Genomic DNA, 23,015 nt, shown 5'->3' with positions numbered 1-23,015 from the left:
AGCTTTTGTCTGTCTACCACTGCAGTGGTATACAGTAATTAATATACTACAGGTTTCTACTTCACAGATTAAAATATAATTTGACTAAAAGCACTTTCAACAGCTGCCTATAAATCAGCCCGCTCTGCCTGCAAAGTTCAACTCAAGAGTTATTGTGTCTATTGTGCATCTTAAGGTTCAAAGAAAGATTATTCATGCATTCATTCATAGCCAAGAATGTATCCCAGCAATGAAATTTACCCTTCAAAGCTGACCTAAGCTTAACCACTGCATTGACTAAATAATTTAATTGCTCCATGATATGCTATATCCCTTTTCTGAAGACTGCATTTTTGGTGACTTGAGCTAGGATTATAACTAGTGGTATGTTAATGGCACCGATTCTAAAAATGTAAATGGTTGCTTTCCATAAACACTGCCAAACTGTGAATAAGGGAATAATAGGAATGCAAACAAATCTCCTGGTATACAGATAGGTTTCTTAAAGTATTTAAAAATTGTAGGGCTATAAAATTAGTTTTGTGGAAGAGAGAGAGACAGAAAATAGATGAAAGCAAAGCTGTTACTTACAGAGAGCCCCTAATAACTGAGTAACGTTGCCAGTGTAAGAGCATTAATTCTGTCACCCACTCTTCGTACCCACCAATTTGTTTTCCTTTCTGTGCCTCGATCTAATCGCACAAAGCCCAGCGAGTACTCTCAGTGCGAACGGGAGAGTCAGCAGAGTCCCTGAGCAACTTCTCCGGCCTTGCCAGAGCAGCTCTCCGGGGCACTAATTCGGCAAACATTCCAGCCTCTCCTAGCTACACTAAGCCAATGCAACGAGGCTGAAGATTAAGGAGAAGGGAAACAACTACATTGTGTGCTACTGCCAAGGATCCAAAGTCTCTAAATCTCCTTGAAGCTGAAAACAAATTAGCAGCTTTGCCTGCATCAAGCTGGCTGTCCAAATGGAGGTCGCTTTGCACAACCGCATCACTGACTGTGCTCCTCCAAGATAACGCTGGAGGGATACAAAAACATCGTCTCTAACTTATTTCCTGTCACTTTCTTGTCTAGCCCAACAGAACAGCTTGTAACCCAATCACCCCTCCAACCCTGGAGCAAAACCAAGCATGGATTTACTCTCACCCCTCTAGCTCCCCACTTTTTTTAACCCATCTAATATGCCACTTCCTTGGGCAGAATGAAGATAAGAGTAAAGAAACTGACTTTGTTTTCTGGTTCTTGTTTCATAGAAACGCACCTTCAGTGGGTAAATCCCAATCTCTGTGCCACCTTTAATCTTTATGTGAAAGAGAAACTGCCTGTCAATTCTTGTGGAAAAACCTCCAGTCTGGTATCATGAAACAAATAACTAACATGCTGCACAGCTTCATTCCTATGGTGAATATGAAGGGGTTAGCAGAAAAAGTGTACCGCTGATCAAAATGCGATTTAGCTGTGTGGGCGCCTACAGCTTCCCCGGTCAGCCGCTTGAAGCGTGCATCTCACTGCAACCAAGCAGAGAGTGAGGGCTGCAGAACTGCATGCCCAGGAAAAGGGACAATTCAAAGAAACCAGTGTGAGCAGTTTTGGGGGGACACAGAAAACCCAGGAGAAAACTCCCAAGTAAGACACTAAGGTCTGTGGCGGAAAATATGCAAAAGAGCTACACTGGAAGAAAGTGCCTGTTGTTAGATGAGCGCCTCGGGCTGTGAGACTGCCTCGGCAGAGGTCGGAAGCGCTGCAGAGGTGTCTGGCGCTTGCACCAGCACTCGCAAGGACATCGCTGCTGCCTTCCCCGCCAGAACGTGGTCCCCGCTAGTTCTGTTTCTAACAAACGCTGACTAGCCAGTTTAATTCAAAACAAACCACGGTGTCACTGTGTTTCAAAAGCAAGATGCTTCACTCCCCTCTTAGCTAGCTCTCGGCTCTTGAGGAAACAGGGCCCGGTCAGGGTTTGCACAAACCTGGCCAAGCTGAGAAAGTTCAGAAGAAGCTACCGTCCAGGGGCTAAACTATAAAGCCACCTGAGAGTCACAGAGGCCCTCTGATGTGCTAATAAATATTAAATTCTTAATTTTTACAAGACTACCATGTAAGAGGTTTTCTTTCCTTTACACAACAATGGAAAAAGGAAAGACTTTCTGAAGTGCATAGGGACGATGCTGAAATGCCGGTCTGCCATTTAGAATCCATACAACAATAATCCGATTTTCCAAAGTAATGAGCATCAGGAGCTTCCACTGACCTTACAGCAGGTTGTATCATCTCTAAATACAGGTCTCTACCTGGGAATTGTTCCAACCCCACATTTGTTCCCTCCTTCTCTTTTTTTTATAGCTTTTAATTCCTGTAGCCAGTGATAGTTCTTACTCTGAAGCTGAGCCAAGTCTCCTGATAGCCAGGGGTCCTTCTGCCTGAACCTGGCTTAGATGCAGATAATGGGAAACTTTTATTGGCTTCACTGCCACCAGTAATGGCTTTAGCAAAACTTCTCAGGAAGCAAATAGTAATTCATTGCAAAACTTTTTCAGAAATCCCAGAACGTACAGCCATAATTTTCATGACTTTAACAAGATTGCAGAGAATAAGCTGAAAGTAAACTTTTTTTTTTTTTAATCCATAACAGACATTAGAAGTGACACTCTTCTGAAAGTTGATATCAGCTTACCTCTTCTCTAAGGAAAACAGCTCCTTCAGTGAAACCTGAGACTCCTCTTTCTATTTCTAAAATCTCCCAATTAGAGGGGGGTCACACAGCCGCAGGCTTTAAAGATCCACAAAAGCCAACTCTATGTGAATGCAAGGTTAGGAAGTTTAGGTTCAATCACTGTAGGGGAAAGTAAACAGGCAGTAAAACATAATTAATTCTTTCAACTTACTTAAAGGCAGTTTTAAAGTGATTGTGGGAAAAAAACACCTCTAGATTAATTGAAGATTTATCTGGAACCGCCTCTGCTTGAAAACGTTTCTCCACAGTGCGAAGGACCATGATGGAATTGCCATCTACTGACACTTAACTTCAGCTCCATTTTATTAAAGGACATCTTTATGTTATTGGTTGAGTTACCTGAGAAAACCAAACGGCTTGACCTAGCTGCTATGGCCATATAGAAATAGCCCCCCCACCCTCCCAATAAAATCTCTTAAATACAGTAAAATATCAGGTAAAGCAAAGCCCGAGTAACCTTCCCAAATAAGGGACTATTTAACAAGTAACGGACATCCACCAAAAAAAATCTGTAGCCTCAGATGATGGGGAAAAGAAGGATTTTCTTAAATTATTTTTCCAATTAAACCTTTAACAAGGATAATCAATTCTGTCTTTAAAAATGAATTCTATAACCTTTTATTTCTATAGCTATATCCATGTAAAAATTCTTCAAGATTTAACTTTGCAGCAAGAAAATACAAACAAGCATTAATGCTGATGTAAATATAAATGTTTCTGTCTTAGTTGATACTCCTTTAAAACACAGAATTAAAACAAAGTGCTCTAAAATGGGCCTTTTTTCCCCCCAGATGTTATTTCTTCCCACAAATCTGATGGGGTTTGGGAATTGATGAACCTTGATTGGGGCTTCCATTGCAACACTAACTTTAATAAAACTAGACCTAGTTTTTCAGTCTAAATCAAGAAAGCTATACCCCTTGAGCTTTTCCTTTTTGATACTCTTTGTTTTCACCCTCGACCTCTACCTTTCCTCTCTCCCTCTTTTAGAACAAAAATATAACCTGTAATCTTTTAGTTACCCTAAAGGCCAAAGAAACCTTCACTGTTCAAAATTTTTAAACAGAGGTTTTCCTCGTGCTTTTGGGATTGCCTCTTGTCACCCGTAGTTCCAGACTAGTAGCTAGTTACTACCACGTCACTAACAATTTGAATGAATTAGGAATATGCCCTCGGGGTGAAGAAATGCAAGTTCCCATCAATTCCAAAATATGAAAAGCTGGATATTAAGCCAGACATTGGTCTTATACAGGCTTGTCAGTCCCAATACCAAAAGCAGATTTTTGCTATGCAACCCAGAAGGCCAAAAAAAACCCCCACCCTTCTTATTAAGCTGCTATTAATCTGTATTAGTGAAAATGTGCAGTCCAGCAACAGAGAGAGCCCCTCATGCACCACACTGTACAACATAGGCAAAACTTATGAGCATAACAAACTAGAAGACCACAGCTTGTCCTAACCAGTTAGACGATATACAAAATTGTCATGGAGTGACTGTGAGAACATCTTCAAATAAGTGGGTTACTCCTTGAGTCACATCAGTTAGACACAGCATTTCTACTGGGTTTTCATTCCTTCCTCCCGTGGTATTTATTCAGTAAGAAACCACTTGCACGCATACACACTTTCTTCATTAACAGGCATCCCTCCTCCCCCTCGCTATCTACAAACCCGAGCACCACATGTTGCAAGCGTTTTATACTGGAATGGTCTCACTTCTAAGCAATCTGCGGCTATTGTGATTTTGCTTTTGAGCAGTAAATGCTCAAAACTGTTGCTTTTCTTAAAGCAGCTCCTTCAGTGTTCATAACCTCACTGCTTGAGCAGGCTCAGTTTCATGTTCAAATAGCTCCAAGCCAATGTTTCCAATCTCAATTATCCGCCTTCCTTTTTCTGTGCACCCTCCCTGCCCCCATACGCTTGTTTGCAAAAGGGATAATTTTCTATGTATGTATAAGCAGTGCAGGGAGTCTTCCTCCGCAGCAGTCTGGCAAGATACAGCTTTTTATGTACGCACTGTCTGGAACGTGTTAAGGTTTTTCACTCTCTGCCTTGGGTTATACCAAGATAAGTCGCGCTCCGTCTTCTCAGAGAGCTGTAAACAGTGGCATTTGCCAGTTCCCCTCAGACAAGCTGGCTGTTCCTGCCCTGGCTAAATAGATACCTTGGATAATCTTGGTCAGTTAGGTCACTCAGCTGTGGCTACGCTCTACTTAGCATTACATCTGCATCCATAAGGCTGAAGCAACACGACCGGCACTAGGTGATAAACAAATTACGCCTTCCTCCACGCACAGCCAGGCAATAAGCAAAGTCATAGGACGAGCGCTACGGCGCGTATATGTTTGGGGAAGAAAGCTGACATTTAAAAATCAAATTTAGCATTTAACATAACAACAGCATCTTTACGCACCTTTCCTAGGTGTTTTTCTTTCAAGAGTCTGTACAGTCCTAAAAAAAATCTGCTGACCTGAAGTGACAGTGTTGGGAAGGAATGGGAGAGGGGACGAACCAACTTCACTTCTCTGCTTACATATAAAAAGCCTGGAAAGTGGCAGTGGTTCTGTTTTTTTCCTCACTTTTTTCAAGTTTTTCCTGTTACAGATCTTCAGTACTCTGTGATACCTAGACAAATAACCTCAAACTGAAATTAGTGCTAAAAGGAATGACTAACTGAACATTTCTGGAAAAAGGAGCGCTTTGTTAAAGAATCAAAATTCAATTGGAAGAGGTCAAAATATCCCCCTCTGACATATAACTCTGCCAGCAGGGAACACCCAGGATCTATTTCACGTTTCTCCTTCACTAAGAAGGTTTGTACAGACGTGATTTATCTATTGTTTGCTGTGCGCTAAGAGCCTGCAAAGGTTTGGTTACCGTAGCTCAGCTGATTCATGGCAACTCATTAAAGCCACATCAACTCAACCATGTACCTGGGTCATAAGAGTCAGTCCCAATGGCTTAAAACCACTTTAAGGGGATTCTGTTGATGCACAGGGGCTTGCCTTTAAAATTACTATTTGCTTCAGTTATTTTAGATGAAAACAGTATCAAATAGAGAACAAGTAGCAGTGCAATTTGGAAACTGAAGGCTACATGCAGAACAGTTACTTGGCTGGGTCAAAAACGGTTCCCTTTTCCGTTCTCTGAGCACAAACATTTTGCTACAGCTGTGTCGTAGCTGTAAAATATGTCAGGAGGAGATTCCTGCCATGCTGGCTCAGACCAAGCAGTCCCCCCAGCCCCACAAGCTTGCCTCTAAGGGCGGGCAGCACTGAACGTTTCGGAGGAATGTGCAATGAGCACTGCAGGAGCCAGTTACAGGACAAGGGATACAGATTCTGTATCCCTAAGCAAGCACGTACACTGATCAGATAAAGTTGGGCATACTGGTGAAGTCACCAGAAAGGCCCCACTTACAAAACCTCAACAAACTGACTGCCAAATCCCTCTCCTGGTCCAAATCCTGTAACACTAATCTCTTAAACTTTTTGCGGACACTGTTTACGTCCAGAAGTACAACCTCCCAAACTCCTTTTGTAAAGGAGGCAGAGCTGCCGTAAGGGCACAGCGCAGGTTTCCACGCAAGCCTGCCTCCCCACTGAGAGACGGAGCCCGTTTCTGCTTTGCTACGGGCTTCTGTGTGACACAGACTAGGGGTCAGACTCAAAACACCCTGGGAAATAAAATGAGACAGTTGAGGGCTATGAAGAATTGGGTACCGCAGGCTTCCGTGAGTCCCTTAACTCACTGGGTCCGCTATCTTAAACAGCAGAAAGAGGAAGAACAAAACATTTAAAAATAGAAAACACACATGTCTAGACTTCTTCTGCACAGACTGCATTTTGATACTGGCGGATGTTCATGCGGGTCAGCAGATGACTCACATGAGTAGAAGAGAGCTGAATTTCAGGTGTTCTCTTAAGGTAGCCGGCCAAAAAAGCCACCGCCTCCGTGAAACACTTCCCTCGACCACGGATGTAAGGAAGCCTCATTTCTGAGCTTCTTCAGTGCTTCTCTCCCATAAAATCCCCACTGCCTTTACAGCTCTGTGCTGGATATGGGAAAGAATACCAGACTGCTGCTGCCTGTGTGCAGCAAGTTAATGCTCTCCATCACTCAGAAAGGAGAGAAACTAAGTGCGCTGAGCTTGAAAGCTTATCTGTTCTTTCAGCTGTATCACTTGGTTTAATAAAGCGTATTACCTCTCTCCATAAACCTTGCCTGAACTTAAGAAGACAGTGTTGATTTAATCGTGTTTGTCTGAATTTCTATGGTTTATTGTAAGGTTCTTTGATAAAAGAGATTAGAAAAACAAAAACAATTTTCTCTAATTTCTGCATTTGTCTACTTATGCATTTGACAGTGCTTTCAACATTACAAGTTCATTGTTTCATCATGCCTTTGTATTTGTGAAAGTAGGAAAATGTGGTTGTTAAACCACAAAAAATGCTAAGGGGAATCAGCGGCAGTCCGACTACTTCTGATGCTTTTAATTCTATACACTCGTACACACCCTTGCTTATACACACATGTACAAACACATATAGCACTAACGAGATTTCAAACCAACTGTATTCTTTTAAAACACTTTTTGCAAAACTAACACTGCATAGTAAAAAGCGGAGAGGAATCAAGCTCAGTTCTGTGCAATAGGTATGTTTTCAAAACAAGGTCTATGCATACAAAATACAAACGTGGCAGGTGGGGAAACCCATCCACGACAGGTATCAGCACGCCTCCGTGTAAATTATGTCTTCTCCTTTCTACCGGAAATTTCTGCAAAACGGTGTCAGAACTGATGACAGTACCCATCTGGAAAACCCCAGCGCTGATCCCATCAGATTTCCAAGATCCAAAATAAAATTACAGCAATCCCCAGATTCCTAGTTCTCACATCTGACAACCAGCCTTGAGTTAAAAAGCCAATGCGCTAACGCTGACAAGAGAACTCTTTAAAAAATACAATTCATTTCTCCATTATTTATGGCCAAACAACAACGGCAAGTTGTACCCAAACTGCACAAAGAGGAAGGACGTCAGCGCAGCAACGTGAGAAGCCGAGCGTGGCGCGCTGACAGCTTGCTCTGCACACAAAGGCGGCGAGGTGACGGATGGCTGTCTCCTCCGCCGTCTTCAAGCAAACAAGACATCAGCAGAACAAGCGCTCCTCACCACTGCAAGCTGACTCCGCTCCTAGATGCGGCACCAAAAGCAGGACTTGACCCCGGGCAACCGAGTGTGAGAAGCAAAACAAAACAGAAAAACCAAGCTCTAAGCAATTTAGAAAGTTGGTTGGTGGTTTCCCCTTTTTCTGGGTCATTTTTATTTCCTCTAGGCGGTAAGAAACAATTACTGCTCTCTTCAGAGCTGCTTTCCCAGAAGATAATTACATCGTTTAGTAAGTACCTGATTCTAGATTAACCTTACTTCTCAATATAGAAATACAGACTTTTAGCAGTTGTTTCCCAGAGAAAACAGAGCATGAGAAGAACCAAATGAACAAAAAGCCCGCTCCAGCAACGCTACCAAGCTGCTTGATGTAATGGATTTTTACTGTTACTGAAGAGTAGTTTATGGTATCAAATATCCACATCAGCTGCCAGCTTTCAGGTTGACTTGCCGATAAACTATTTCTCATTCCAATACTGCAAGGTAGCCTCAACCAGTTTCCTCGTTTCCCCCCGCCACCCATTAACACCACTTTGAATACACACCAAGTCATAGCCAAACAAGGATGTTACACAGAAGAAAATGCCTACTGCGCACGCATGTGAAAATTAAGCAGTATACAACTGTGAGCAGTGCAACTGAGAAATGCCCACGTGATAACCAGCCTTCTCAGTCAATTATATTAGTAAAACCACAGCCATGGTTAGTTACAAAGCCCCATAATAAAATGTGACAGACTTCAGATGCCAGCTTCCCTCTACACATCTTAAGATTGAAACACTCCGGGAAAAACGGTCTCATTTATTAAATCCACTGATCAAATCAGCTGCACAGACTGGCATGGGATAAATGAAAAGAGCTGTAGTAGTAACGCTGTCTTTGATCAGCCACAATTTTGTCTGAAAACCAATGCTTGCTTTTATTTTTTTTTTCTCCTTTGGACTGATTATCTTAAAAACATGAATAACAAAACCAAACACCATCCTTCTTGTGACCTTGAAGAACAAATGCAGCAGAACGTGACAACCTGTTTAACACTCCTAAAAGAAAACCACTTATTTCAGATGCTGATAACCTTCACACCACGAATTCCCAAGCACACACCTTCTCTTCCAGAGAGCATGGATTAGATTTAGTAATGAGGTCTACATAAACTATCTGACTTCATCTTCCTCTGCTGACTGCACTGTTCTCATTATAACTCTGATGGCCACATCCTTGCTGTATTTGCACTCCCGTTGCTAGCTACGGCAGCGCGTGAAGGCTGCCCAGCACGCACATGGGGCTCATCGTTCCCATATGCTATAGGGTGCGCAGACATCCTCCCAGCATATCCTAATTGCCTCACGATTCCTCTTACAGAAAGGCTAAAGCATTCAAATATCGCAAAACACAGGCCAAGGTCAGCAATTCTTGCACCTTGGCTTCTTAGAACTGTTTTACCTTAAAAAAGCCATCAGATGTAGAGACAGATGTCAGTTTGCATGTGTGTTTTATTAGGCCTTGGAGAGCAGTGGAGGGGGGTGGATATGAACGAAACATATGGGCAGCACAAAAGAGACTCGTATTTCAGTCGGACATTATGCACAACAAGATGGTTTTGGATCTCACCAATTACAATGATTTCAGTTAGAGTATTCTGGATTTACACCAGTTTAGCAAAGGTCATGTTCTGGCCTAATTAAAGTCAAAATCATAACCGGAGAAAATGCGAATCTGATAATCATCCTTCTGTTAAAGGTAAATAAAAGACCCATCTGCACCCTGCTTTCTAAAATTTGGCAGACATGGCTTCATGCAAGCTGCTATATAGCTGCTTTCATGAACATATCAGGAAATTTGAAAACAGCTAAATATATACATGCATGTGTGCCCCAAACGTCAAAACAGAATTAAAATGCAAAGCTGATCATTAGGAAGTCATTTTTTAATAACACAGAGTGAACTGAGAACACTGGTTTGGGGGGAAAACAGAGTAAAAGTAATGACATTTTCTTCAGTAAAGCAGGTCTCAAATGGTAAAATTTCTTGAGAGAAAATCATACCTATTATCTTCAGTCTTTTAAACAATCTGCACTCTACCTATATCACCAGAGTGGTATTTTAAAATCCCATTTTGTCTATTACTGTAGCCACTCACACCTGTAGTGTCACTCCACACTGTTTGTGAACCGGTGAAAACAGGCACATTCAAAACCATTTCACTCAAACCCGTCTTCATTGCACCCTCGGTTGTTTCAGAAAATTGTTTTAGACAAAGTGGGAAAAGGTTAAGGGAGTTAATTTCCATTAAATAACATGAGCTTTTAAACCAGTAGAGTGCTGAGAAAATGTTAAATGGAATGTCATCCCGGCCAGAATGCACTTCTTTAAATACTTCATTTCTGGTGCCAAACCTTTAACAAGGCAGGCTTCTTAAATTCAGTGGGGGTCAGAAGTTTAGTTTATTCAGCAAGAATAACACTATTAACAGCTACTGCTCTTTCATGTCACCACAGTTAACACCCACACATTCCAGCACTGGTTAATACAGGCCAGTCAAGGAAGATTGGAGCTGCTAAGGGCAGTCATCTCTGCAGGGATATTTTAAAACAGAATTTATACTGTGCTTTAAAAACAATCTAAAAGGATCAATCTACCTTATGAATCTGCTGTAGACATAGACAGAGAGAAAGATGGATGGATGAGAGCATATAAAAGCAAGTAAATCTGACTCTCTATATTGATTTTTGCGAGGACAGTGTAGAGCACTTTGGTGAGGTCTTATATATCACTGGAAAGGACCAAATGCCACTGTGCATATGTCTGAAGGATGTCAGGATTTATCGTGAAGCAAAGCACGGCTGTATTCTTTCATTATGTCCTTTCGTAAATAACCTTGTTTTCACGGCTGAGGAAGGTAGACCACTGCAAATTAAATACTCCTCAATACAAACAAGAGAAAACAATTACAGGAGGACTCTCGAGCAGCTGTAACTGGAGAAATACACCGCTATTAAACCAAAAATTGCAGGAGCTTAGAGTACACATGCAGTATTTTTAGCATTAACAAGAGAAAGCTGGTATTTTAATAATGAGCTTTTGAAAACCAGAATGGAAAAATCTGCATATCAGAGCATAATCCTCTTTCTACTGACTTTGTTCTCAATTGCAGCCAATCGCCGTGGAGCCTCCCCCAAAGCTCCCCAGCGCGCCTCCTTGGCCAGACACCGCCCAGGGATACTCAAGAAATCGCTCTGGTTTAGCTAGCACTTCTTCACCAGATGGAGCATTTCTCTTTGAACGCGCATGTTTTCCTCTTAAAACATGTTTCGAGCAACCAGAATGCAAACAAAATAATCACAACATCAAATACAGTCTTTAAGAGGGCTCTGGGGCCTCTATTCTTGTGTAATGGTGACAGTTTTGATCATAAGATCTGAGTTCCAAAATTACTCAGCTTTGCACGCTTTCACCTAACCTCTTCACATAGCCACTCCCATCCTTATATTCCCCTCATGTTGTATATTTAACGAAGATCCTGCTGCTTAGCATACTTATGCTATCCTGCTAGCTATTTCTTAATATGCTTTTCTCAATATAGCATTAGAAAACAAATCTATTTCGAATTGGAGTTACCTTGTAGGTCATTTGGAAAATCTGACTGTTTAAATTAAAAATTGTTGGGTTTTATAAAATAAAAAGCTCACCAGCTTAGCTATAAAGCTGCGACTGCCATCGTACACAACGGCATCCCAACAGACTAGCGAGGCCCCAGTTAGCGTCCAGGCAGACAGAGCACAGTCTCCTCGTTAACATATCTAATAGACAAGCCTAATGAAAAAACAATTTACCTTCTTCAGTTTCATGCCACACAATTCCTTCCAAGTTCACGCTGGTCCCAGGCTCACAGGGTCCAAGGCATTCGGGTTCTGTTACTACTCCAACCTCGCAAGTATTTACACCCACTGAACGAGTCCGTACCAAAAGCTGCTCGACTGGTGCTGCAATATTGGATGAAGATGGGGAAAAGTAGGAAGGCAGAATCTGAGGTGTGATACTGCTGGAAATCGGAGGTGGAGGTGCAGGCACTGTAAACAGGGGATCAACCTGAAAACAACAGACAAACTTACTATAATGGTGCTGTGAGATTAAAAAAAAAAAAAAACAACAACCCAAAACAAACAAAAGAAAACCCAGTTTGCTTAGACTGCATTTGTGTATGTAGGGATTTGGTTATCATGGGTGATTTCAGTCTTATGAGCTCATCTAATTTTTTTTTTTTTTTAGCATCAGCCCAAATGCTGCACATGAAAAATTAAGCACAAAAAAACTATCATGCTAAACAAGTCAAATTGCTAAGTTGCTACAAGACTATTCCCTGTTGTCATAGACTGCTAGCATGAAATAATAATAAAAATTTTAAAAAAAGGATTAACGCCACTTTTTTCTTGGTGCTGACAGAGACTGATTTGTGAATGGAAATTAATTTTGCAAACTGGGAACTGCATTTTCTATTTAAAGAAAAACATTTAGAAAGACAGTACAAAGACATATAAACGCCATTTTGTTTCCTGTGCATCACAGAAAAAATAGCACTTGGAACAATTCTAATATCCATATGCCATCAAACATAATCTCTTGTCATCCAGTCATTTAAAATACATTAGGATCACCCACCTAACAGCTTACAGATAACATTTACATCTTTCTACTTGAAATAACAGCTGAGGACTTTTACAAGAGTCTATCCAATCCATCTTGTTTCTACGAATTCCCAAAACGTGTACATGGAAGAACACAACTCGCCAGGCAAGCGGCCTGTACACAGACAGTTCACATAGCCACAGGATCTATGTATGAATTGAAAAAGTTACTGGTCTTGCATGGCTTCCAATACCCCCAGGAAGAGATTTGCTGTATACGGGTTTGGTCCTCAAGGTGCTCAGTATTTTACTGTGGCCATAAGGTCCTTCGTCGCATGAGAGATTAAATGAGGAATGTTAAATGAGGACATGAGTGCGCCCACTTAAGTAGTTGGTGATCCTCAGCACACCTGCTTGTCCCTGCCACTTGGGGAATCCTCCCTCCATTTGTTACATACCAAAACTCATGTTTGTTTGGCCCACTGGATCATAGGTTTCACACCAAGAATTCCTTCTTCAGTCCAAGGGTTTAAAAAAACAGCATTACCTGCTTTCAGATAGATGATGAAACACCTTCAAGTCTATGTAGCTTTTCATCCTGGGCCCCTGTAAGAAGGGCCAACAGGAAAGACAAGCTGTCTCACAGCACATTGCGATCTAGGGTTTGTTTAAGCGCTTCTCAGTGTGGCTCAGAGTTAATTTTGCTTTCTTTTAAAGCACAGTTGGCAAATACGCAGAAAGAGGAAAGGACTGAAGGGCATATCCTTGTGTCCTGTACTTTTTGTAACACAGATCAGATCACTTAATCATGTGGCCGCTTTTCCTAATGAGAAAATGAGATGGAAATCTAAAATCGTAAAGAACTTCCTTAAAATAGCAAATGGCCCTTCCAGCTGTGGATCCCTTTTCATTCTTTTTCTTGAAGCATCATCCATACAAACTGAGAACCAGCCCTTCTGAATCGCGCACCCAAGCCCAAGGATGCTAAATATATGTATTTTTATATATATATAAAGTTCTGTATGATCATTTATTTTTTGTCCTACATGGCCATAAGCAAATACTAAAATAATAATAATAATAATAACAAGCCTGGATTCTGATATTGATTACACTAGAACGGTAATGAAGAGGAGCCATAATCAGATTCTTACTGATACTGCTGGCTGGTGGGGGCCGAGGGGTGGCCCCGAGCAGAGCCCTGCCAGGACAGCGGAGGCAATACGTACTCCGGCAGAGCTCTGAGTCGCTCTCCGCGTATTTCACCTCCAGGCAGAGGAGAGAACGGGCAGCGAAATGGAGCCCCGGCGCTCCAAAAGCAAGGCTGCCTACTTCTGCAAATGGAGCAAGGCTGAAGGAACGGCCTGCCTCAAAGCTTGCACGCGGCTTTGGAAACCTGGGCAAAAGCTGCCAGTACCCAGCGCTCTGCCATAAAACACACTCGTCCCAAAGCCAGGGGCAACACACCAAACGTTTGCCCTTATCATACCGGAAGGGCGAATGTTTTACATGACTGTAGACGAAACTGGCAGATGTTGTCTTCCGTTTTCCAAGTATTATAAACAGGGAGGGGGGGCCAAAGAAGAAAGCCCAGATCTGACAGTGTCCCCTGCTAAGTTCGTTTTTATGAATACTTGTACTTAGTTCTGGTTTATTTTGACTTGCTCATGAAAGTTCATGTTTTCCACTAAAATCACTTGGAGCAGACAAGGCCAAAAAAGCAGCTATTGCAGCAAAAGGGGCCATTACGCTGTCAGACCAGACCACTAAGGTTCGGTCACCAAGTAGGTGGACGTTTACCGGCCCTGACGTCCACAGTCGTTGTGCAAGTATGACCTTCCTCGTGAGAATAAATCTGCAGAGCTTAAATATCGCTCCACCTTCCCCTGTTTTAAAACTATCCTATCTTGTCGGACAACCAGGCCATCGGCAGAGCGAAGCAGTGGCTCTTCGTGATACTGGAGTGACACGGCCGCGCTCCCGAACCCGCCGGAGGGCACTGATGTAAGCGATTAGCAGCCCCGAGAGAGGCAGGAAGGCGGCCATCTCCAGCGGAAAAAAGGCACATAAGTCTAAACATCTGGTGGTGGCAGTCTGTCAAACTGAGGAAAGTTAATGTCAAGAACAGACGCTCTGCAGTTTCTCACTGTTATTTTTGCATGATTATTGCCAGGTGCTGGTGCACGCCGAGCGGTAGCCTGGCTATTTATCACGCCAGAGATTCCAATAGGAGGACGACAAGCTAAACCAGAGTAAGGTTGTTTACACAGATACTCTCTTAATGCCCATAATGGAAGGGCTCCCAACCCAACGGAAGTATTCAAGCGATATTTTCTTCATTCACCCCATTTCAAGGGCTTTCGAGAGCTGATTAGTACCAAAGGCTACAAGGTGGGAGCGTTACCCGTGGCAGCGCCCCACCACCGAGGCTTCGAAGGCATCAGGCAGCGATGGCTCCCGGCAGCAGAAATCACGACCAAGGGACAGAAAACGCTCCACGGAGCCCTCCTCGCTCTGGACAGGGCACAGAGACGTTGTGGTGGCTGCATGATGCTGGTCTGCAGGCAGGAGAGGGTACAGAAGAGAGAAGACACATCGCCCCAACCAGGAAGAGGCAAATCTTTCTAATAAACAGGGATTTCCTGCAGTTACTCGGGCACTTTAATTTACACACTCAAATTAAGTTCTTCTCATGAAAGCTCATCTTCTTGATGCAATGTAACCTCCTAAAAATGTGTTTGAAAATTAACATTTTGTGTCCTTTGTAAGCGATTTCCTGACAACCAGGAGGATCTGGTGGAGCTGACGGCAGCTCATGGCAGAAGGGACACATATTTGAGCGGACATCCTAGGTCAGAAAGCCCAGCATCATACTACCACAATCAGCCATAGCCCAGTTCCCTTCTTGCAAGCATAGAAGAGCCTTAAGTCTTTATGGGACAGAGCCTCTAATCTACTCCCACAGAAAACCCCAGGGAATGAAAGAAGAGTGGTAACCCAGAAACCCCCATGACCTTAATTTGCTATGGTACTAATCTGACCATGGGGGATTAGTTTTATCATTTTACTCAAAATAACCTATTTTTTCCCAGATACTTAAATAGATGGCTTTTGATCATATTACCAAATGGATGTATTCTGCATATAGGTATTTCATTCATTTTAACTTTGAAAACTTTCTGAGGGTGTGTATCTGAAGTGTGAAATGTTTTTGTCATAAATCACAAAATACAAACTAAAAAACTAATAGCTCCCAAACTGCCCAGCAATGTGATGTGAACCATCAAAGTGTGCAAGCAGGTGTATAACTATAAAAATATATGTAGTTCCGCCTTATTAATGAAAATATTCCTTTGGCAGTGATCTCTGAAGGAGAGGAGACAGAGCTACCAGACTAAGACCTGACAAGGTCATACGCTCCTGCAGCATCACCCAGCACATGATTTTGACATGCACATGCCATACACCATTTAATCCATGTACCATCACACAGCTCAGACCAAGGCAGAGGAGCAGGTTCAAAGCTTGGGATAGCCCCTTCCACAAGAGCCCTGCTTTTTAAATTGAGAAAAATAAGCACTGCCAGCAGGAATGTCTGTAGAAAGAATGCAGAAAGAAGGAGATCCCAGACCTATTATGGGATATACCTAAAAACAAAAACCTGACCCTTTGCAAAACTAAGCCCTTCCTTAAGGAAGACGCCAATGTAAGACCAAAAGGAATGAGAAACCTCCAGCCTTGAAACCGGCATCAACAAGTTCCTTAGATTTACACAGTAATACTTCACAGAATCACTATACCCGAAACGAAAAGCAGGAAATAAAGGAATCCATCTCTGCATGGAAGTGCTGCTTTTCTCCAAATTCCTTTACCAAGATTTTAGGGTAAAAGGGAGATTGACTTGTTTTTGCATAAAGTATGCCCGTCCTGCCTTCACGCACTTCTAAAGCAACAAGGACCCCAGAAGACCTCATTCCAATCTCATTCATGGCACCACAAACCAGAAGTACTGCTAATGAAATCAATAAAATTACTTTGGAAGAAAACAAACGTGGGAGAATGTAACACGGAAAAAACGCCTGTGTGCTTGAAAGTCTGTCTGTTTCTCCAGCCATCTCACTGATCCAAGAAAAGATGCCTCTTTTCTCAGCGAACCTTGCCCCACAAAGAATTTATACAAAATGAAGCTATCCACCCATATTCTACCATGTAATAAAAATGGCCCCTATGAAGAATCTCTCCTTCATCTGAAAAATCTCAATTTAAACTCAATTCAGGATTTTTTGCATCTAAGCTCACCCAAGAAGCCACTCAGGTGCATTTTGCCACCATACTTAACAGAACTGATGTTTAAAAAAAACTATCCATTTTCAGATGAGAAGGTTTTAATTATATCCTTGAAATCTTTGGTCATTTTCTCAATACAATTTGTTTATTACAAGACATTTATTATTTAATAAAGACATTTAGATGAACAAACTTTCTACAACAAATTAATGGGGGGGGGGGGGGAATAGATTACTGCCATGTCTGGAAAATAGAAAAGAAACATTACATGACTTGGCTGTAGAAAAGAATTTTGATCACCAGAAAGGCAAATCTACAAGTCTTATATTCAACATATGGAAAAGTCAGAGGAACTAAGGAGGTTAGTTATTATGGTCAATTGAACTGAGGATCACAAGAGTTTGAATGTGAAGGAACAATGAAGGAGATTCAGACTGCCTAAATTTCATCCACATTTTAGACTTAAGATCCTATGCCTAAGAGTAATCCAAAAAATATGCTTTCCAAATTCTGTAGCATGGACAAGAAACCTGAGATGTAATTATGTTCAACTGACTAATACAAGTAGCATCTACTTGGAGATTTCAAGTATTTCCTACTCTTAAAATGAACCTTTCTGCTTCAACCAAGTAGTTAAAAAAAATAAAAAAGCAAACAAAAAGACACTGCAAAACAAAACCTGAACTCTTGCAGTACTATTAACCTTTTACTGCAAGGAAGAGGGAAAAATTTCCCCCTTGTATTCAAGATCTTCTATGCCACTCCAATCAACTGTGCAACCAGCAAACACAGTTCTGCCAACACCCGTGCTGTTGGTAATTACATATTCCTTCCACATACAGATTTCCAGACCTCCTCAGACACTGTGCAACTCTATCAGCAGCGGTTCCACAGATGGGGTAACGATAATGCTTTCTAGGACAATAATAACATACAACGATGATCATAACGAGAACTCAAATCTTTCAGTAGGGTCTAATGCAGATATAATGGTGCTAAACTATTCCAAACATGGACTTTCAAGGGAGATCAACGAAAAACAAGAAGAACTGCAGGCACGGAGAATTCCTTGTTCTCCCTTATATCTTCTATCCTAGCTAGCAATCCTAGCTCAAATGCTTGGGATTTCCCAGAGCCATTCACCCATTTTAGTATGGGAAAGATTAGCATTTGACAGCTGCCAGCGATATCCTTCTGCCAAAGGCTGCATCTGTGAAAAACTGTATGTCAACTCTAACGTTTGGCAGAGGCCTGGGAAGATGCCCAGATTACCACCTGCAAATTTCTAGTAAAGACATTTCTCCTATCTCAGCCCAGGAAAATCATATTGATTGAGATAACTCTGCTTGAAAGTCTCTAGAGCACCTTTCTCCATTGAAACTTGGTTTCTCATAGTCAATTCCTCAATTCGCACTTCCAAACTTTTATGTCAGTCACTGCCTGACCCTTTGCTGAGCTTTAAAACAGAATAAACAAGCCCTGAAATTCCCTCAAGATCCCTGTCCTGTCTAGACAGATTCACAGTATTCCAAGTCAAGAAAAGAATTTCTCTGTTTGCATTTAGACAGAATATGCATAAGACGAGCTCCTGTATCAGATGGTGTCTTGCAACCAAATATGGTAAAAATTGAGGCATAGTCACGTCCTGGTAAGGGATTAGATACTTCTTTACCTAGGTCTGTGACCCTTTGGAAAACTGTAATGATGAAGATTTTAATTTTAAAGATGGCAATCACATCTTTTTTTCCACAAGTTTCTTCTATACACACCCCCTCAGGGTTCTGAACCTAGATAAAAAGATAAGGTATTTACATATGGCAATTCCACAGCATTACTAATAATTGATACCTTGAAGTTGCCAATGTTCAGTCCTAACAGGCCTGAGACTTTGATGAGGAATGAAGCTGTACTTGCTGTATCACTTATCAAGATATCAATTCATCAAGGAAAGTTTTCCCATTCTGAACTGTAAATAGGAAGATAATGGATAATTTAATTGCATCATGACTGACTTCCATTTAACTGTTGCATTTCTTCTCAAGTTTTTATTCTCAGGGTCCAGGCAAATCACACCACATCCCTCTGACCCCACAGCAGAAGTTCTCCGTTACCAGCAGACTGCAGTCTGGTGGAAGGGCCGCCTCTTTAGCCGCTCTGAACACGGGGCTATGCAGAACCAACATAATTGCGTGAGGAGGAACCTGCAGTGTACATAACCAGAGTAAAGCAAGACTGCACGTAAAGCAAAGCTAGGGTGTCTTTTAGTCTGGCTTCTTTGCATCTCTCGGCATTTCTGCACTTCAGTGTCCCATAACTAGATTTTGTTGCCTTCTACCTCTTTATTGTCTACTCTACCTTGTGAGTTTAAAGTTGCAAGCATTACGATTCAGACCCATGCTTCCTCAATTCAAGTAGATTTTGGTGAAAGAAACTATTGGACTGTTAATTTCTCTTGCCACAGTTTGTCAAAGAACTTCTACAATCCTCAGAAACAGGATGAGCTCCCTTGATGGTTAACACATACCAAACCCTTTTCTTTGTCTGACTAGATTCTTACGGATGACACTTTTCAGCACGTTCTGAAAATTCACAGACCAGTATCTTGGACCATGGACCAATATCTGTCAGTGTCCGCCAACACCAAAATTTCTAATTTAGCTAGCCCTTCGGCTTCTTAGGCAAGACAGACGGATCTGGGTTAGTATCTTCCAATATACTATTGCCTTAGGTCTCCCACATCAGCCAGCTTCTCTCTTTCTCATATGACTTTACGCCATTACCTACAAATACTACGAAGAACTCAGTGCCCTAATTTTATTTAAAGAGCAAGATAGTATTATTGCTATTAAAAATGGGATGTATACATTCACAGTTATTTAGCAAGTCATTAAATGAAACCATTTTTAAAATTGCCTTTCGACTTTTTCACTCTGGTAATTCTACTGAAAAGGGAGTGGAATCGTTATTTAGCTTTAGCTATCCCTGCAAATGCCTGCAGTTGAAGATCTACATTTAACAAAAAAATCTTTATTCTCAAATGGAGTTTGGAGTTTTTACAATATGTTAGGGAATGTCAGTTACTTACAACAGTCAAATGTTCCTCTCAACTGGCATACACCTTTGCTCTAGTGTAAAACCGGAGTAGTTCCACTGAAGCACAACTGTGGGCAGAATTTGAATTGCAGTGTTTGTTTTACCAGGGAGAGAGGAGGTCAGCATTTCTAATAATTTTTCAAGAGGCCTTAAAAAAATTCTGAAAATAATCTAAGTACAGTGAAGATTCTGAACAGAAAAAATAATCCACATGAGGAGGAAACGGCTAATAACCATTCCCTCCAAAATGTTTATTTTTTTCCTTTTTCTAAATTGAACATGGTACTGATACGAAATGTCAGACAGACAGTCCTTAAGAGGGAGACTAAAAGATTAAACTTACAGTACAAAGACAAATACATGAGTTGGAGTCAGTAAGGAAGATCTTCCTGAGTTTACTTACCTGCTTCAGTTTTGAGACAATTCAATTTTGGCAGAGAGGGGAAACCTAGGTTTCATGTTCATGTAGTCCTCTTTTACGAAAGTAGCTAGACTATCAGCACCAAATTGTCTGATTACAGGCCACTGAACCAGACAGCACATCTTTTCCTCTGTATGGCTTAGAAGTGGGTGACCTTGAGATCTCTGTTCTCATGTCCCTAACTCAAAGACATTAATTCCTATTGATTTTGCCTTAGTACCTAGGGATCCTCATTAGCATGCTAGGTAAGCACCCAAAAAGACACAAGTTCATGTTTGCCAGAGTTCCAGCTGGGGCTTATGCATCCTGTTTTGCTGAGAAAGAACAGAGAAATGGAGAGGATGCAATTTCACTCAGAAAATCCCAAACACCATAGCTAAAACATCTTGTGTTTCAGAACATCAACCTGGCCTTAAACTTCCTCCTTTCTTACACTGTCTCACAGACTATTTTTATAGCCTGACAAAGTGATCAGCACCTGCTGCAAATGAAACTCCCCCTCTGTTCAAGCAAGAAAGCAAAAGAAATATTTATTCCAAATATTCCACATTTCACATGTGATATCCTAGTTACATGCACCTTCTATTCTCTGCTCCGCCCTGACTGTACATATCCTTTTTATTCCAATCACTGCATGATGAGATTAGTAACAACAAAAGCCAGTTCTTTCTACACTTGGTAGAAATTCAAATATTTTGCCCAACTGAAATAAAAAATAAACCTAATCTAAACTGTCATGAATTCATGAAATGCCTCTGGCAGTTCTATCAAAGTATATAGACATGTACAGACTCTTTGAAGAAACGAAACTGCAGTTTATCAAGTGTGATTTATAAGCAACACTGATTTAGCTGGGAGATAACACTGCTGTCTAATCATTAGTAGTCAGACAACAGCCATGTGAACACATCAATTATGGGCCACTGCCAAAAGCCCTTGAGATCCCAGAGATTAACAGCCAATCCTCTGTTTTACAAGCTCACATCAAAAAGAATATTAATAAGAGGAGGGGCAATGTGAAAGCTTGTCAGAGTAATTCAGGCACTAAAACAAGCCATTTTTTTCCCTTTGCTCTGCCTTGAACTGGTCCACGAAAAAAGCTGGCATCAGCTACAAAGCACAAAGCTGCCAATTTCTCGGAAAATGTTTTTTATTAACATATGGGAAGTTGTAAAGGGCTGCAAAAGCTCTGTTTGGTGGATAAAGGCGATGACTTCTATGCATTCCTTTCCTGAATGTATCCTGTATACAACATCAATCATTATTCAGATATTTGGAAATGAACACCCATGCATAGAAGTGTTTGATGGCTTTTCTCTTCCCTCAAAACCAGAGCCATTTAGTATTATAAACAAATTAGCCAGCCCTAAAGGCATCCATTTACTCTATCTCGCTAATGACTTAGCAAAACTATAAAGTAGGAATACTAACAACTCATCTTCAGGTTCATTCGCGTCTTCGAACTTGTGGGAAAAAAATCCTACAATTGTGCCTTATTGACTTTACTCATATCCTGGGTGTTTGATTAGGGGTTTACTATTCTTACATATAAATGAAGGGACACAAGAGAAGAATACACTTCCAAAGGGAGCACTTATTCCTTCATACAAATGTAAACATGCCCACTGAGACGGAGTTCAAACAGCCGGCTGCTGGCATTTTAAATACAGCAGTATTAATTGGCATAGCCTTTGCGCTTGGTCCACTCATCAATTAGCCATGTCTGGACCCTAGTTGAGGGCCTAAAAATAAACAGAGCTGTCTTACAGCCTGTCTGCGAACACCCTGGGTTCACTTCAGCCAAGGATATATTTTAGGGTATGTAATGTGGAAGAGAGAATTTGGTTTGTGGGGTTTTACCGGGAGCTCCCTTTGCACGAGCTAGCAATGAACCTCTGAGCTGAGAGGGAAGGAGGAGGAGGAGCCTCTTAGGCTGGCTCTGCTGCCCCAGGCCCTATAATTTGAAACGTGTACCTTTGGGCACAGCTCCAAAATACATATTCTTTGTCAGATGAGCCAGTTTAAAAGGTTCCCAATGCCCCCCTATCTTTCTGGTATCATTCCCATCTTCAGTCGTTTTTAACTGGACTATTACACATACACAACCTGCTGGAGGATTGCATACTATTAGTCAAATGGACATAGCTGTGGGGGCCGCAATCACGCATGGAAGGACATGCGGGCAGGAAACTTTCCAAGCAGCAGACTGATTTTGTATAACTGCCCCTTTAGGAAACAGCTGCAGCAATGAGGTGTGGGTCCCAGGTCTCAGGTAACCTTGGCAGGGTTGCCACCACAGCTTAAACTGCTTCAGGGACACCTCTCATGACAATTTTAACTAAGGATACAGTCCTGGTGTTCATACAGCCAAGCAGGCGGCCAACTCACATCTGGCCAAAAAGCAAAACAAAACAACACAATCATGATTGGTTTGGGGTTTTTGGTGGGATTCATCTTAAGAGCCCAGCCAGAGCCCACAGGCAGGCAAGACAGTGACGGCTCACTTTGGGACAGCTTTGTGCAGAGGTGGACTCACAGGCTAAGTGCACGCTCTGTGCTGAAGGGGGTGGAGGACTCTCATGCTGCTGACACAGCCATGGCCATAGCAGCTAGTGGCAGAAGCCTGTAACATCTTAAACTAACACGGACATTTTCTAACTGAATACCGTGTGCCAGAGTCCTTGGCTAATTTGGATTAACG

At 41.7% G+C, this 23,015-nt stretch overlaps 1 protein-coding gene across 7 annotated transcripts in view; it reads right to left on the bottom strand.

Annotated features, from left to right (window-relative positions):
• The window catches only part of LOC135323431 (zinc finger protein 608), an 86,399-nt gene that overhangs the window by 35,299 nt on the left and 28,085 nt on the right, over positions 1-23,015 (bottom strand). For all 7 annotated transcript variants that reach the window (XM_064500947.1, XM_064500949.1, XM_064500950.1 and 4 more), the window contains exon 3: positions 11,722-11,977. In XM_064500947.1, coding sequence (XP_064357017.1) covers positions 11,722-11,977 — 256 coding nt within the window. The remainder of the gene's footprint in view (positions 1-11,721; positions 11,978-23,015) is intronic.

The sequence above is a fragment of the Dromaius novaehollandiae genome, chromosome W (assembly GCF_036370855.1).
Source record: "Dromaius novaehollandiae isolate bDroNov1 chromosome W, bDroNov1.hap1, whole genome shotgun sequence".
NCBI lineage: Eukaryota > Metazoa > Chordata > Aves > Casuariiformes > Dromaiidae > Dromaius > Dromaius novaehollandiae.
The sequence above is the reverse complement of the archived record's forward strand: the minus strand, read 5'-3'. Positions and strand labels throughout refer to the sequence as shown.